At 33.7% G+C, this 16623-nt stretch overlaps 1 protein-coding gene across 2 annotated transcripts in view; it reads left to right on the top strand.

Annotated features, from left to right (window-relative positions):
• The first annotated feature begins 217 nt into the window (after nt 1–217).
• Nucleotides 218–16623, top strand: part of LOC122516676 — a 28234-nt gene continuing 11828 nt past the window's right edge. The window contains exon 1 of one of the 2 annotated variants that reach the window (XM_043634676.1): nt 218–321. In XM_043634676.1, the coding sequence (XP_043490611.1) occupies nt 255–321 (67 nt within the window). In that variant the 5' untranslated portion in view covers nt 218–254. Of the gene's footprint in view, nt 322–6355; nt 6503–16623 lie in introns of those variants that run through there. The other variant, XM_043634686.1, reaches the window with a different exon arrangement.

The raw sequence follows: 16623 nt of genomic DNA, 5'->3' as shown, positions 1-16623 counted from the left end.
GTGCACGTACTTTCTCAGCGAGGACGCTCAGGAACGGGTGAGAAAAGTCGTCTCGTCCTTGAAGAAAGCAGACAACTAACGTCTAGATGAGAGTACGTCGAGACTAGACGAAAACATCCTCCTCCTTTTCCTTTTCCTTTCCCCTATCCTCTCTTCCTCTTCCTTGATCCCAATCTCCTCGGTTATATCTTTTTTATTTCCTTCGGAAATTTGAATATTCTTCCTACGAGAGTGGAACATCACGAAAAGTGGACATGGCCGACCGTCTCTGGTATTTCCTTCTCATCTGGATATTTATCATTACGATTACACGCGCCAACGGTGAGCAACAAATTATTATTTTTTTTTCTTTTTTATATAAATTAAATAATCCGATCTATACAAATTTGAAGATAGAATAATAAATTTTTTTTCGCTTAGAGTGCAACTTTTTTTATACGTATTTCTTTGTTCTTGAAAGAATATAATGGGAAAACAAAGGAAATACGAAGGAAGTAGAATAAGAATTATTTACCATTAAGTTCCGCACTCTTACTCTCGTCGGGATCACCTTCGTTCGTTGCATTTCCTTGCTACGTACCTACTTTTACAAAAGAAACTCGTCAGGTTCGATTTTAAAGCGAAAGAGAAAATAACAGATTCAACTTATACTCTTCGAAAAAGAAACTCACCAATATAACGAGTGTCCTAGATCGTGACTACTGCAGTGTGTTACGTCAGGTTAAAAGTCATTTGAACGTTCATTATCACTCAAGGCTAATTCGTTCTATATATTATCTATTTAAATTAGATTTTTTTTACGGATAATCTGTTTTAGATTGAAATTGTGTTTATATCTTTATAAAATGCATTAATCGTTTAGGCAGATTTTGATAATTTATATTATTAACGTTTAGAAAAATTACGCAGGATATCTGGAGCGAAGAACTGCTCCTTAGATCACTGTACACATATGCACACACATATATTTCAAGTATATATGGCATAATTTATGTTTACGTCGAGCACACGCCGGTCACCTCTTTTTCCTCGACGGTGTGTGCACTGTGTGCACGAAGATATCGCACTTGTCTATGGAACAATGAATGCTACTGCGACTGTACGTTTTAACCATTCCCTGTGGGAGAAGAGAGTATGTTATTAAAACGTATATACTCCATAACGTGAACGGTTTAATACAGACGATCATTCGTATGCGTAATCTCTTATTCTTCCACATAAGTTTATTAAATTCATTGTATTGAACGTACATATATAAGAACAACGTGCTCCAAATTACATTTACTGAGAGTATACGTTCTCGATTATTTTCTCAATCCCATTAATTGACTTTAACGAGAACGTTACGATGCTGCACGCATGTCGAATAAATACAATGCGAATAAATTCAGAGTACCCTTGCGAATAGGAGAGAAAAATAAAAAGAAATAAACCCATAGGTTCTGAAAGTTGCATAAGATGCGTGAAAAACTAAGACGTACGTATCTATTATAATGTACGAAGGGATTCAAGTATATAAGTACGTTGATTCGTACTTGGTAAAGATAGGAATTATATGTCGATGAATCACGCGATGACGTAGTCCTCGCATGGCCGTCGACGCTTTCGAGCGTATACGAAAGGATTATTTGCACAAATGTTATTCCTTCTTTTCTCTACGCTCACAGAGGTAGAGGTGCATAGACGAGCGTGAAAAATTCAAATGGAAAAAATGAGAGAAGGAAGAGAAGGGTAAATCGAGCTCTATCTTCAACTCTAAGAGAGATTACTTCCCCTTTTGATGCCATATCGTTAATGGAATACGCTTGGAGAATCGATCCTAATCGATTTCCCTCGCATTCACGCTAATCTCATCTTTGTATACACAGGATATTATGCTCAACTCGATCGTCCACGATTTATCTATATAGATATACATATGTTCAAACAGAAAAAGTTCGATCAGTGTAAGTAAGTGAGCACTTAAATCTATATAATCGTATCCTCTGTTATAAAGTATCGATCTCTTATTAACGCGAATTCGAATTATTGGAATGAACGACATCAGAGAACATCAGAAAACAATCGGAATAAAACGTGTATTTGCACACTCTTTACCAATCTCCATTACTACTGTTCCAAAGTCATGCCTACTATTTCCAAATTCTAAATATTATAATATTTAAATAAAGGAATCATTTTTTTTATGATTATAATATCCATTAGTTTATTTTGTATTATCGAACATCGGTACCGCATCTTTGAAATTATTTTGTTATTCGATATTTTTAAATATCATTTCAAATAAAACGTATTGTTCTAAACTCGTTGTTAGAAAAATTGAGAACCATTTGCTATCGTAACGGATATTCTCCGAAGAGAGTCACAATTGCTAGATACTTGGTAGCGAGTGAAAGAAAAACGAAGATAGGATGTTTATGTTCAAGGACATTCGTTCGAGACAGCCTAGTAATTACGACGAGATCGAAGTAAGTTGAATCCTACTGAGAAAAGAACTCGTTAAATTGTCTTCGATTCTCTAAAATGGCTAATAATAGAGCTTGAATAGAAAACCGAACGAAAAAGCAATGGGAAAGAAAGGGAAGGTGAACAGGAAAGTAATCTTCCACGCTTGAAGTTCCACACTACAGAAGTTTCACGACGCGTCCAGTCGTTTCACCCTCCGCCGTTCTTCTTTCAGGTATTCGCGGATCTCAAGGGATTTTAAGTGGCCACTAACGACGATTATTCTCCTCTCGTTGAATCCCATTCATCTTGCCATTAATTATCTGTGCATAAGCATACTAGAAACTCGTACGGTAGTCTCGTCGGAAACTATCTAAAGAAGAAATACGAATCGACCTATTCACTTTCGATGATATATCCAACGCTATCTAACTGACTACCTGCGAAGTAAATCAATTTTTTTTAAATAAAAATTTCAATAAACTTCTATGCCAAAACAAATTAATAATTATTATGAAAAGAAACGTATTTTAAATAGAAAACTTATAACAGCGGGTGCTATAATGTTATGACGTTCTTAAACTTGCGTATGCATTCATTTTCGATATGACATTAGTTGACCTATTTTTCTACCTAATTGTCTATCCTTCTTTGGCCTTCGATATGTTTGCAAAGGAAAAAATGGCTCGTGTACTTATAAAAGAAACTGAACAACGCTGTTATAAAGAAATATATAGAACGATCATTTGTTAATTTTTTAGAAAGACGTTAGGGAAAAGATATTTTTTACACAGTGAATACATTTTTGACTAAATTTTAAGAGAAAAACATGTATAACAAGAATAGAATAAATTTGATTTTAAAGAGGAATTAATTCATTCGAAAAATTTACGATTATTCGATTCATTGCGAAGATAGAAAATTAAATAAAAAAATTTTTTAAACGTCCGTTGATTTGTCGGTTGTCTATTGATTACGTTTTATAATAAAAATGTAAAATGTACAGATTAATTTGATAAAATAATACATTCCTTTGAAAACGTGTTATCGTTAGTTAACTCTTTGAAAGTAAACAATTGTCGGTCTGTTGAACGTGTTTTACAATAACAAAATAAGAAAAGAGATTTTATACGATAAAGAATTAAATTCGTTTGAAAAATTTATTATGTATTATGTATTTATTATTATGTGAGAAAAAAGAAAACACATCTCGAAAACAGTCACCGACCTTTTCAAGATAGAATTATATTTTTCACTATGTCTGTCTATAGGTATGTTTATTTCATAAATCAGAAGATCAGAATTTGACATTAGATTTATACTTTAAAAACTACATTTTTAAAGTATAATTTTAAAAAGTTCATTTTACTTGATTAAATGCTTTAACACTCATTTTAATTTAAGGACGAACTACGCGAAAAATATATTTACTTGCTATTATGCCTATTTATTATCTCATCAGTAAAAATGTGTACAAACAATAGAAAAGATTTCTGAAATACAGTATGACTGTATTGCGAATAAAAGAATGGTGCCAAGATCGTTTAAAAGGTTTCATAATGATGAATTTAGCTTCACCTACAATAAACGGTATAGCAAACCTATCAAGATTGATAAAGATCAAATCTCTTTCCAATCTAATTGAAAGTAATCTTGTATCACGCGAGAGATTGTTGAAATATTAGGACTATCAAAATCAATTGTTGAGAACTAGCTACATCAATTTGCTATTATTCTTGGTAAATTATTCTAATATTTCTTTTTAGCAAGTCCAATACATGTATGTATAAATATAAATTCTATAAGAATATTATCTTTAATCTCGAAAGTATTACACATATTTGTATTTCGATATAATTATACATTTACGAGGTCTGTTAAAAAAATAACCCAAATTTTGAATTACCGCGGGTTACATACATTCGATTTTCAATTTTTTTGTGGCGTTATGTTGGTACTCATGTCTCTCACTTATGCTGACAAGTTCGGCCACTTTGAATGTTCAGTTAATTTTTGACAGCTATTTTGCTTGGACGTGTTTTGGCTCGTCTTCGATTTTTGCCTATTTTTCGGCTTTTGCACCATGATAACGCCCCTGCTTACACATCGTTGCTTGATATAATATCAATAATGATGCCGCAGACCCCTTTGTCCTCTTCAAAGTAAACCCCTATCAGATATTATATACTTGTGTCAACGTTTTTTCCAATCCTCGAAGCACTTCAAAAATTCATTTTTAGTGATCTTGTTCAGCTCCTTCATCGATGCCGTCTTTATCTCCTCACTCGTAGCGGAGCGTTGTCCTTTCATGGGCCTTTTCAGTTTCGGGAACAAGAAAAAGTTACAAAGGGCAGATCTGGGGAATACGGTGGCTGCAGCATCATTATTGTGTTGTTTTTGGCCAAAAATTCGCGCACAAGGAACGTCTCATCTCATTTATACTTATACTTACACACATATACACATATACGTTTTTAAATGTATATACATCAATATCATCATTTCTAAAAATAGTAGTTCATCGTACTTACCGTTTTACCGCAATTTTATTGAATCCCATTGCTTCATTGAATAATAAAGCTTTGGAAACACGCCATTTTCATTCTTCCTCTATTCGTTTCGTCACGAAGCGCGAATCGATTTGTACTTGGAATAGAAAAAGAAAGCTTTATGACAGGAGTCAACATGTTACCGGCAAATTTTAACGGCACTTTTATTAGATTCGAGTAAAACTTCTGATCGAATAGTAGTAGGTATCATCAATATCTAACGTTTTCCCGGGACGATGTTGAAGATGGAGTAAAAAATTGCAAGGATATTGAACCGCACATAATATTTGATTACTGATTGCCAGTCACCGCAAGCACTCGTGCTTAAAATATGGCATACGCTAACTATGATTTTCGATCAACTTTATATAAGTAACATCTCTTTTTATTTATAAAACAATAGCGCAACACTTTTTGATTATGCGCGTTAAATTAAATTTATATTAACTTAAAATTATTCATATTAGTTTACAAACAATCCTAATATTACATTGCGAGAAATAATTGGATCGTTAAAAAATTTATCGACTGTAACATCACAGACCAATTATAAAATCAGTAGAAATAGAATTCAGCTTTGAATTATGATTCAGACTCAAACATGTATGTAAATCAACCAAGAGTATATAGTACAATTCAAAATCGTAATACGTACATAAATACATACATACATATATAATGTATGTTCGTAGAAAAGTGAATCAAAAGTGGTCAGGCGCGTGGGCCTGGAACGCGAATGAGAGATCGTGCAACCAAGATCGGCAAGATCGAAAGTGCCCGCTAGAGAATGTTCGTGGTAAAGGCCACCGTGGGAGATAACGACCACGATCAAGTCCGACTATACGTGCACCCACATCCATACATGTATACTCATACGAACCAACTAGTTGTACAAACATATACGATGTGACATGTAAAATACATATAATTTAAATCGATTTTATTGCATTCTTTTAATCATTTTTTATTCAACAAAGTATATTAAATGAGAAGAAAAACAGAATAATTTCTGATCGTATAAAAAATGCATAGAAGTTGTTATTCATAATCATTCAAATTGATAATAATTCTTTTATTTACATATCTCTCAATTTGATTACATTTTATAAAATTAGTGAAAATACGATGATAGAAAAGGAAGTATTATTTTATGAGAGACGATGAATTCTATACAATAGGACGATTCGCACGTAATCATAGGAGAATAGACATCAGTAGCGAAGAAGAAAAGAAAAAGAAAGGTAAAGAAGATGTCGGGGCGTTACAGCACTGTTAAAACTCTAGAACGAGTGGGGACGAAAAAGGCAAAGAGTCTTGGGTATGGGAATCAGAAGTGGGAGTGAGAGTGGGAGTGAGGAATCGGTTGGGAGAGGCCATAGGAAAACCGGTTGCCAATCTGCACGGACATTGAACAGCGCGCACGCGTGAACCGGGAGAAGAAAGACAGCAATAGGGATACTGAGTAAAAGGCCAAACAAACGGGAAGTCTGATTTTCGATGAAACGATGGTAAGTTTACCGAACATAGCCCGGCTAATAATGAAAAAAATAAGATCATCTTAACGTTCTAATAAATGTTATATTCAATATTTTTTATCTCCAATTCCATGAGTAGAAAATCTGATCGAGACATTAGAAAAGTTGCAGTAAGTAATAAGAAAAAATATTGCATAAAAAAAAGAGAAATATTATCATCCATAGAAGTTAAATAGTATCTACATCTCTTTAAATAAACTTGACGGTCGAACTTCCGATGCCAACAAAGAACGTCGGTATTCTTGCCGATGAACGATCGAACAACTTACGTACAGTTACATGAACGTGATCGAAGAGTGAAAAGAAAAAATATGAATGGTTCGTGAACCCTGACACGTTGCTTTTGCGCCTGGATCTTGTGAATGGCGACCCAGCCCACGAGCCTTACGATCGACAGTTTCTCGTTGCTTCTTTAACGAGTCTCTTATACCATTACGTGATCCAGCAAGTATTAGATACACTGTTATTTGTATACCGACGTATTTCTTAGTAACACCGTGACGAGTATTTAAAAATCAAAACAAAAAAGCAAAGTTGCTATTTTAATTATAACAATAAAAATAATAATAACGTTTTTAAAAAATATAGTTTCATTTGTCAAGGATTAAATCGATGGTTAAGGAAATTCAAAATAATCGAAGAATTATTTTTGTGAGCAAGAATCGTTTAAAGATTCAACGTATTTCTCACCGACGTCGAACGTTTTCCTATATACGCGCAAGGTCCATCCAAATATGGCGGATACCGGTCGAACCACTCGTGAGCACGCGTGTCACCGAACACACGCGTTATCGTCGATGCGTGCACAAGCGAAGAATACTCGGAGAGAGCCCCAACGACGATTTCTTGTACACTCAACTGACTTAAACATATTTCTTTTCTTTTATTTTCTAATCCTTCTTTATAAGCTTTTCTTATACGTTAGTATCTTAAGAAAAAAAGGGAAAATGAAATACTAATATAGATGTAATAAAAAATTTCTCACATTATTTTGACGAACTTTATCCGACAGATATCATAAGTTAAATTATGTACCCTCGTAATTAACCGTCTCTCATCATCGTGAGACTCGGACTTCTACGAAGAAATTAGCAACGGTTAGTTCGATAATAGGTACGTAGGTAGTTGAAACACACCGATCATTCCCGATTCATTAAGAAAGCTCATAAGGCGCGTGAGAAAGCGTATGATCGTTTCCTTCCTTGAAAAATAATTGTCCCTCGGCGATCCATCCATCGATTGTAGTCGGTTGCTCGACTTTACGATGGACTCTTTCGGAGTCCCTCGATTTGCCACTGTGGCAATTTCGCAGGACGATAAATTACGAGCCACAATTATCGGCCATAAAAAGAGTTGACGACGAGAAGGAGGACGACGACGAGAAAGAGAGAAGTCTATTTCAAGGAATCATTTCGTTGAATGGTTTTTCGTAGAAAATACGAATAGACTCACGCTGAGAAGTACTTAACGTAGTACATACATGTAAAGTATCCTACATAGGTAGCATCCATATAGAATGTACTTACATATATAGGTACATCGATGGGTGGTAAGAGCGCGAATTAACAAGAAATTATTGGCAACGCGGTAGGTTTACAAGATCGTGTCGAGAGGAAGTAGTAAAGTCCATCCGACTGACACAAAGAAGATACCAAAAGAAGTTACTCTGAACTCGTTTACCCTTTACCCTTCGAAAATCTACCTCAGTCGTCTCTTCGGAAACGGATTAACGAGAAATTATAGCACGTTTCTTTCTACCACTGATAAAGATCTTGATTTATACGATCTACACTGTGTATACTACTATGTTAAATAGAAGGAAACAAGTACGGAGGCATGCTTGTCAGTCTATATACTGAACACTTACATGCTAACTTACAGAGGAAGGCAGAGAAGGTAGTATGAAAGTAGTTTTTTACATTTCATGGATCTGACAAAATCATAATCGTGCATTCAAACTATAACGTATGTATGATAAGCGCGATATTACTCCACTATTTAACTTTATTACCGGTAATTACTCTCATCGTCGATCGTTCGCACTCGTTTTTACGAAGAGAAAGAAGAAAGAACGTTTGATACCGGAAAACTTAGACGAAGCCTTCCGTTCACAACACAGGTTTACGACAAACTTGCATGATCTTTCTTTTTTATTTCTGGACTATCGTTAGGAAATTTTCAATTACTTTTTAAATAAGATTAATGTTATCTAGACTAACGAGACGTTTGGCACTATCTTTCATAACGATCGTACTTATATATGTTAATGTTGGCGTTAATGTTACACCTGTTATCATGGCGACTGGTTAGAAGCATTAGTGTAAATATTCTCTAAATGTTGAAGCTTATTCCGAAAAATTCCTTATCGAATAACCATCCGGTTTTCTTAATGCTAGTGTCAGCACTATTGGTTTCTTTAATTTCCTTATAACTTTGAACAATGAGTAGTTTGTATCTCCGTTTGGTATCAATTTTGTTAAATTCTTAGCATGGTATCTCTTGTTACATTATTTTTACATATCTTATAAGCATATTCAATTGTCTTTTGTTTTCTGCTATTTGCTACTGCTGTTGATCAGTAAGTGAAATAATATAGAAAAGTATGATACGTTGATCTTTTATTTCTCCTTTTGGATGAGAAAGTGAAAGTGTTTTCATATAATTACGTTCTTTCTGTTTTGTCTGATTGAACTCTGTGATGGATGAAATTTATGTGAAGTAAAAGGAGATAGTATGCAATCAGAACGGTGCAAGTATGTTATTAAATCCTTATGTACATATGTATGTATGATCATGTGCATGATCGAGATAGTAATCGGAATAGTTAGAGTATCGATCCATCGCAATACTAATTTATTCAAGTCTAGGTTGAACGATCACGTACGAGAGGACGATACCGGAGGGCTTAATGACCGAAGAACGTTTTAAATTCTAAACCCGGCTCGTTCTTCTCGAGCTGTCCAAGAATCTCGAAGGAAAGGACGCACTCAAGGAAACAATTAAATGCTATGATCGTAGATAAGAACGAGAGTATCCTCTGGAAAATATATTCCGTGCTTTGGGCTTGGGAGTAACAAGTTTGGATAACAAAGAAGTATCCCGGAAGTTTTATTTAGAGATAAGTTTATCTGATTCGATATCTCAAGAACGAAATTTGAAAAGACATTCTTTTTTCTTTTCGATTAATGAGTTCCGTTGTACAAATTACGAAATAATTAACAAAATTGTTTTTCGTTAGAAACAATTATAGGAATCAATGAATCAGAAAATAGATATTTTTCACATTAAATGCACCTCGACTGGTCAAATGATCAATTTTTAATTAATACAATTCTACATTCAATGTTAATGGTATAAATTCAATATACATTAAATGTTGATAAATCTAATATCTTTCGTGAAATAATATTAATCAACGGCTCATTTTAAAACTAGATGACACTTTTTTATAGTATTGTGATAAAAAAGAAAACTGATTGTGGTTTTAAATTCGAAATAGCATCTAATAATATTCTTAAGCTTCTCGGACCATTTTTTACATCATTTTATTATCATATAAAAAGATTAGCACTTTTAGGGGTACTCCACATACATGCTTGTAACATGCTTGTTCCACTTTGTTCAACTATGTGAAGTTTGTAATTCTTCTTTATTCCATTTATAGGGAGGGCAAAAAATGAAACGGGAAAGGTAAATTACCCGAGGCTCGTCGTGATCGGTGAATAGTATTTGTGGAATGTGACTCGAAAAAAGATAAAATAGAAAAAGAAGAACAAAAAAAGAGAGAAAGAGAAGTTATAAAGTAAAAACGCGTGCGAATGCTTTATTAATTGTCAATGCGTAAAATTATTTAAAATAATTACGAAATGCCGATTCAATTGAAATTACCAAAAAAAAGTATACATAACGGTAAGCAGGAGAACATTTCTCTCGTGCGAAGTCCAACTCGTCATGAATTATTCATAGCCTCTTTTGGATAAGCGCGAGACATCTTCGAACAACTTTCCTTTCAAATAGTAGGAATCCTTTCTAACGTGTCTGTTCTCTGGATCGGCAATTTTCTTAAATTGGTCACGATTCACTGTGAAAATATTTGTTTTTCTCTCTCAATATAAAATTCCTATGACATGAATAAGTTTAAATGTACGAAAACTCTAATAATGAAACTATTTAAAAATATATTTTTGTTTTAATCTACATATTTCGAATATTTTATTTTAAAAACTATAACATATTAAGAAAGTATGCATTAAATACCTGTTAAATTATATTAAAATATATTTTTTTATTAAGTAGATATATATATATGCAGTATCGGAAAATGTTCATCTATCATTTTGAAATTTGTACTATATTTTTCAATCTACATTAATTTTATTCACAATATTGATAAATTAAAGATGTATGTTTGCTATTTATCACAATATCAAAAAGTAACCCTTTCAAATGTCCTTCCTCTCAATTGCGGCACTTCACATATTCCTCTTAATGCGTATATGCATGAGTGCTGGTATATCCTTTGATGTATAATAGTTTCTGTTCTGAAGATTCGTATCACTTCAATATCTTTTGTCCTGTTTATTAAATAGTTTTTCTTAGAATTCATATCTAATAATAACAGGTTATCATTACTTCTTCGTGGTTATCAATGTTCTATCAAAATCAAAAATTAAAAAGTAATATTTATGAACAATTAAAAAGGATTTTATTTCTTTATATTGTGATAAATGATAAATATGCATTTTTAATTTATCAATATTGTGAATAAAATTAATGTACAATACATTGAAAAACACAGTATAAGTTTCAAAATAGTAGATGAACGTAGTTTCATCTTATATATACTGTATTATGATAAATGGCAAACATGAATCCTTCATTGATCAATATTGTGAATAAAATTCCTGCACATTGAAAAACACAGTACAAGTTTCAAAATGGTAGATAAACATTGTTCTACTATGTATATATAAGCTCGTATGCTAAACTTGTTCTTTGCTTTTCTCTTTGAAGAGAATTCACTGTACATCGTTAACGGCGGCAGAGACGACGAAACGATGGTGGCTTTAAAGATAAACATAATCGATCGAAGTTGAAGCGTGAATAGTACGGACTATGCTTATTCCAACAGGATCATAAGTGTGTAATTTACGTGAAAACTAGGTATTAAATTGGCAACAATCTTACGGTATCGGAAAGTCTAGAAAGATTTTCTTTAATATACCATTTAACCAAAAAGAATGTTCGTTTCCTGGATGTTTCTAGGATTCCTCCCTTCGCCTTTAGCACACGCGTGCACGCACACACACGCGCATACAAGATCTTCGAACATAATGCGTGTCATGTGTATGCGTTGGTATGTGACGCACGATCGATCGCTTCCGTGCTATCGATTACACTCGACAGAAAGCAACAGTAGCGGCCGAATTCCAAGGACTCTACCGCCCTTTTAAAGGAAATCTTTCTTTAACGATTTGTAGTCATCTCGTCTGATCGATTACATCGCGCTGTAAGTCTTTCCTTCGATACAACTGATCGATAGAATCTCTTTCTTGCGATCGACACGTAACTCGCTTTATTTGGAATGGATATTAGAATTGGAATAACTATTCAACTATGTGTTCGTGTGTTATAGATATATTGTTTTTTATCGAATTTAGATAGCTTAAAAATAGTATAAAATTGAAAAAAGAATGTTTAAATAAACATTATCACGAATATAACTAAAAAAGTAAATTGTAATAAATTACTTATAAAAGAATTTAAATTAAAAATTAATTTTTCAAGAAATAAAGGGTACGTATAATAAATACTATAAGACAGATTGTTTAGAATAAAACAGACAATTATGGTGTCAGCTCGTGACTCTAACTATTACCAAGACCTCTTCCTTAGACTGACGGCATTCTAATTTCGAATAAAATTTTCATCTACGAAGCAAATATTCGTATTCGCTTCCGTTCGTATTATCGGAGTTCTCGTTGCATAAAGATCGCGACTTAATACCAGGAAGTTGGCAAGATGGTAGCAGGAAGGTAGCAGGAAGGTACCAGAAAGATATCCATCGCGTACGTGCCTCATCGTCCTGCGTGTACCGATCCTACGCGATCGTCCGACGACCATAAACGGATACCGAGAGAGGGAGAGAAGAGAGAGAGAAAGAGAGAGAGAAAGATGAGAGAGAATGAAAGAGAAGGATTCTCGATGTGTTTCCGCGCTCGTGCGATCGACAGAATCGTCGACCCTGCTCTTAGGATCTACGATGATCAGTGATTTATCACTAGCAGCCCTTGTAATCGACGCGTACTGGCTAGTACGTGTAAATCCGCAACCGGAATGAAATCACCGTTACGAAAGCTCTGAGCAACCTCCCTAACTTCTCTTTTATCACTATCCAAAGACTTCCTTTCGATATTCACGTCGATTAAGAACTTTCAGTCCTGTTATATCGTTTCCTCGCTCTACTGCCTAACTCTGATAGCAGATTATCGGCTGCCTTAGAGATATCTATGTACTCTAATCGTTAACCCTGAAACACAAATAGAGTAGTTTGCCTACACGTTCGATCTCTTAGCAGCAGCGTGCTATTCCATTTAAGTTTCGTCGGTAACTTTCTTTTGCATCATACAAGAATTAACCTAATCGACTTTCCTCTTCCGTTAACGCCCATCTCGTTTAAAAACGTAGGTATTAGGTCATAAAGAAATAACGATCAGACGTGTGCATAGCAGAGGATGGATCGACAGTACGATCATCGTCCTTGATCAAAGTTAAATCCATTCGTTCGAGACTCGCTATTCCGTCCTGCGAGTTCGATGCATAAAATACAAGAAAGGATACCGATATATCGTTTATAACGGTACTCGTACCTTGAACCTACACGAATACCACAACGTGTCTTGATTCTTTGCTTCGTTCACGAACTTCGTTCTTTCCACTCTTGCTCCTCCTCTTTCTTTTCTCTTAGAATCTCTCCAGACGTTGAGAGAATTTAGTCGATGCTGTGTGATTTACCCGAAGGGAGGGCGGTTTCGTGCATCGAAATCCGAACGCCGTTAGAACACTTGATAGAAATTAAAGTGACGTTCATTGTAATTACGATCATCCAGCCTATAATTTCTATGACGGGAGTCCCACCTATCTATCTATCTACTTTTTCCCCCATTTCTCATTTTTATTAACGTAGTTTAAATCAAACAATATGATTGTTCATGATAAGAATGACTTCATTTGAAGAATAGTCGTATTAGAAGTTTCTTTGTTGTTAAAAAGAATGATTTATAGAGTGACCACCAAAATTTATATCGATTTAAAAAGTGATGAAACTGCTATGAAGTGTCACAAATTTCATACTTTCGAGCATAGATTAACTGTCTACCCTCTTAACGTGGTCTGCATGAATCTTTTTAGTACAGTTATCCAGCGTACGTTAGTATCGCGTTTCGAATATTAATCGCATTGTCGTATTTAATTTTCAATTTCTTTAAAGTATATCTCGTCAAGATGATTATAAAGGAAGAAAATTAAATCAGATTTTTAACTATTGGATCATAAAATTGTAAATATTTTCATTATGAATCGGTTCCTTTCCTTTATGATCATGTATATCAAATCGATGATTCGCATTCTCAATTTCTCTTGCTCAAGTCTGTGCCTATTATTACTCGTTGCAGTGGTAGAATTTTGTTATTATCGGTAGCGGAACTGGTTAACAAAACATCCCATACTTCGTTTTGTCACTCGCGTGTTGTTTCTAACTCGTAAAACATTCGAACCGAATCGAGAGTTAAAATACACGCGGAAGCTTAGATTCTATGATTTCAAACTCTTATTCTTTGAACCAAACCGCCGTACTAAACTTCTAATTTACGTGTTATACGCTTTTAATATCTAATTAGAATGAGTAAAAATTTACAGGATACATTTTTTTCAATTTTTGTTTATCGTAGAATTGTGCTATTTTACTCTTTGTAAGAGTGGAAAAAGGAATGTAAAAAGAAACGAAGAACCTGGTTAATGTAGCAAAGAAAAATAAGAAAAGAAGAGAAGGAACGAAAGGATGAAGAAAAGTAGGGTCAAAGGCCTTCTACGAACATCAGGAGAAGTTCAGATGCCGCCGTTTCTTAGTCGCCTTTAACTCCTTAGCTTCCTTCGAGAGCGATTATTATTTTTCTTGACTAAGTACAATTTCAACTTCTTACTACTAATTCACTGTCTGTACAGGAACAGATAAAAAGGGATAGAGATTATAGTCTAAAAATAATTTTCTCCTTTTTCATACGTATCTAGATATAAATATACATTTACAAAATCAGAAATAAAACATACAATCTTTATCAAAACCAAAAATCGTTACATTGTAAAATCGAAACTTTCCAATTGATAAATATGTAGAATCGATGATTAACTGAGTATAAACATTATTTGCGTAAATATCAGAAAAAAATCAAAAAGTCTCAAGAAAAGCTTGTGAACTTTCTAAGATTCAAAAATAGATCGTGAAGTGTATATCGCAACTTAGATGTTTTTGTGAATTATTTATCATAATTTTAAACATTTAACCCTTTAAAACGTTCTGTAACTTTGAAGTCATACACATGTCATACTCTAAAAATCGCTGTAAATATGTTGAATTTTTACTCCTCAAGATTGCTTGATATGCAAGTGTAAAAACGCTTTTTTCCAACTTTTTTTTGTCTCTCTTTCTATCGCCCTCTTTATATTAATCAACGAATTGAAACAGACCATCTCTTTGACGATAAATTATCATCCTGAAGTCATACATTTAAATATAACTACATTATACATATTTCTGTATTTTTTTACTCTTATTTATTTAATTATTATTAAATTATTTGTGAATTCAAATACAACATTCCAAATGTTTTTTATATTCTAAGATATACAGAATGTTAAAAATGCATAATTTCATATGTTTATTTGAAAAACAGAGAATTTTAGGGAAAAATTGTTCGAATAGGAATTATCTGATTTTAAAAGAAAAATATTATGGCATTTAATGTTTTTTACTTAATGAAAAGCTTTAAGGTCAATTTTTCTTTTTTAAATCAGAACATATATATTTTTTCTCATAACAATATTATATTCTACGCAAAACAAAAGTAAGAAACTTTTGTTCTGAAACAATTTTTCGTCTCTAAACAAAATTTGCCTTATGGAGGGTTAAATTCTTATAATTAAAGAGAATAAAAATACGATGATGAAGAGTAGAGATAAAAAAGCTAAGAATATCAGAACTTATAATTAGAGAAAATACGGGATAATAAACAGGAAAGAAATTAAAAAAAAAAGGAGGAGAGAATAGGGTGAAGGAAGGAAGGTGAGAAAGTTAGAGAGATGATTTAGAATCACGTAACATCAGGTTTGAGGATAGAAATCTCTAGTGCTACCTTAGAAAACGCTTAGGATCGCTAATGGAAAAGAGTAGGATATCGGCGCGCGGCACGGTGTAAGGATGTTTAAAAGCGACATGCTGTGCGGTCACGTAATTTACGCGTTAACCGACCACGGACTTCGAATGACGAGGCTTACGCGCGCATAAAACGCGTTGGTGCACGCGAAAGACCAAAACCGAGTTCTAGTCTTATAGCTTTAATATCATAGTAAGAATACCGAAGGAGTCAAAGGTGCTACCAACGAAAGACGAGAGGCAAAAAGAGAAGAAGACAAAGGAAATATATTCAAGAAGGGGGATATGGTGTTCACATGAGCTCGCAATTGTAAAACGATCCGATGATTTCAATGCACTTGAACAGACAGTGATTTCAATGCATTTGAACGGATAGTGAATTTATAGTCGTATCAAAGAGATATGCGAATACCCATCGTGGCTTCATCACGGTAACATACTACCTCTTTACATATGTATAGGTATATCTACTTAGATATATATATATATGTATATGTATGTAATATCTGAAGAATATATACTTATCGATCGTATCACAAATCAAATTCTTTCAGTCATTCTTTCTTTTTCTTATTTTCGTACTTACGAAAGTGAGGTATTCTTAACTTCTATTGATACCTTATATAGTACGCGATTGACACTATTGTCAGTTAAAATCTTAACG

This window comes from Polistes fuscatus, unplaced genomic scaffold (assembly GCF_010416935.1).
Source record: "Polistes fuscatus isolate 324 unplaced genomic scaffold, CU_Pfus_HIC Scaffold1, whole genome shotgun sequence".
Lineage (NCBI taxonomy): Eukaryota > Metazoa > Arthropoda > Insecta > Hymenoptera > Vespidae > Polistes > Polistes fuscatus.
Note: the sequence above shows the minus strand (reverse complement) of the source record. Positions and strands in the feature narration are given on the sequence as shown.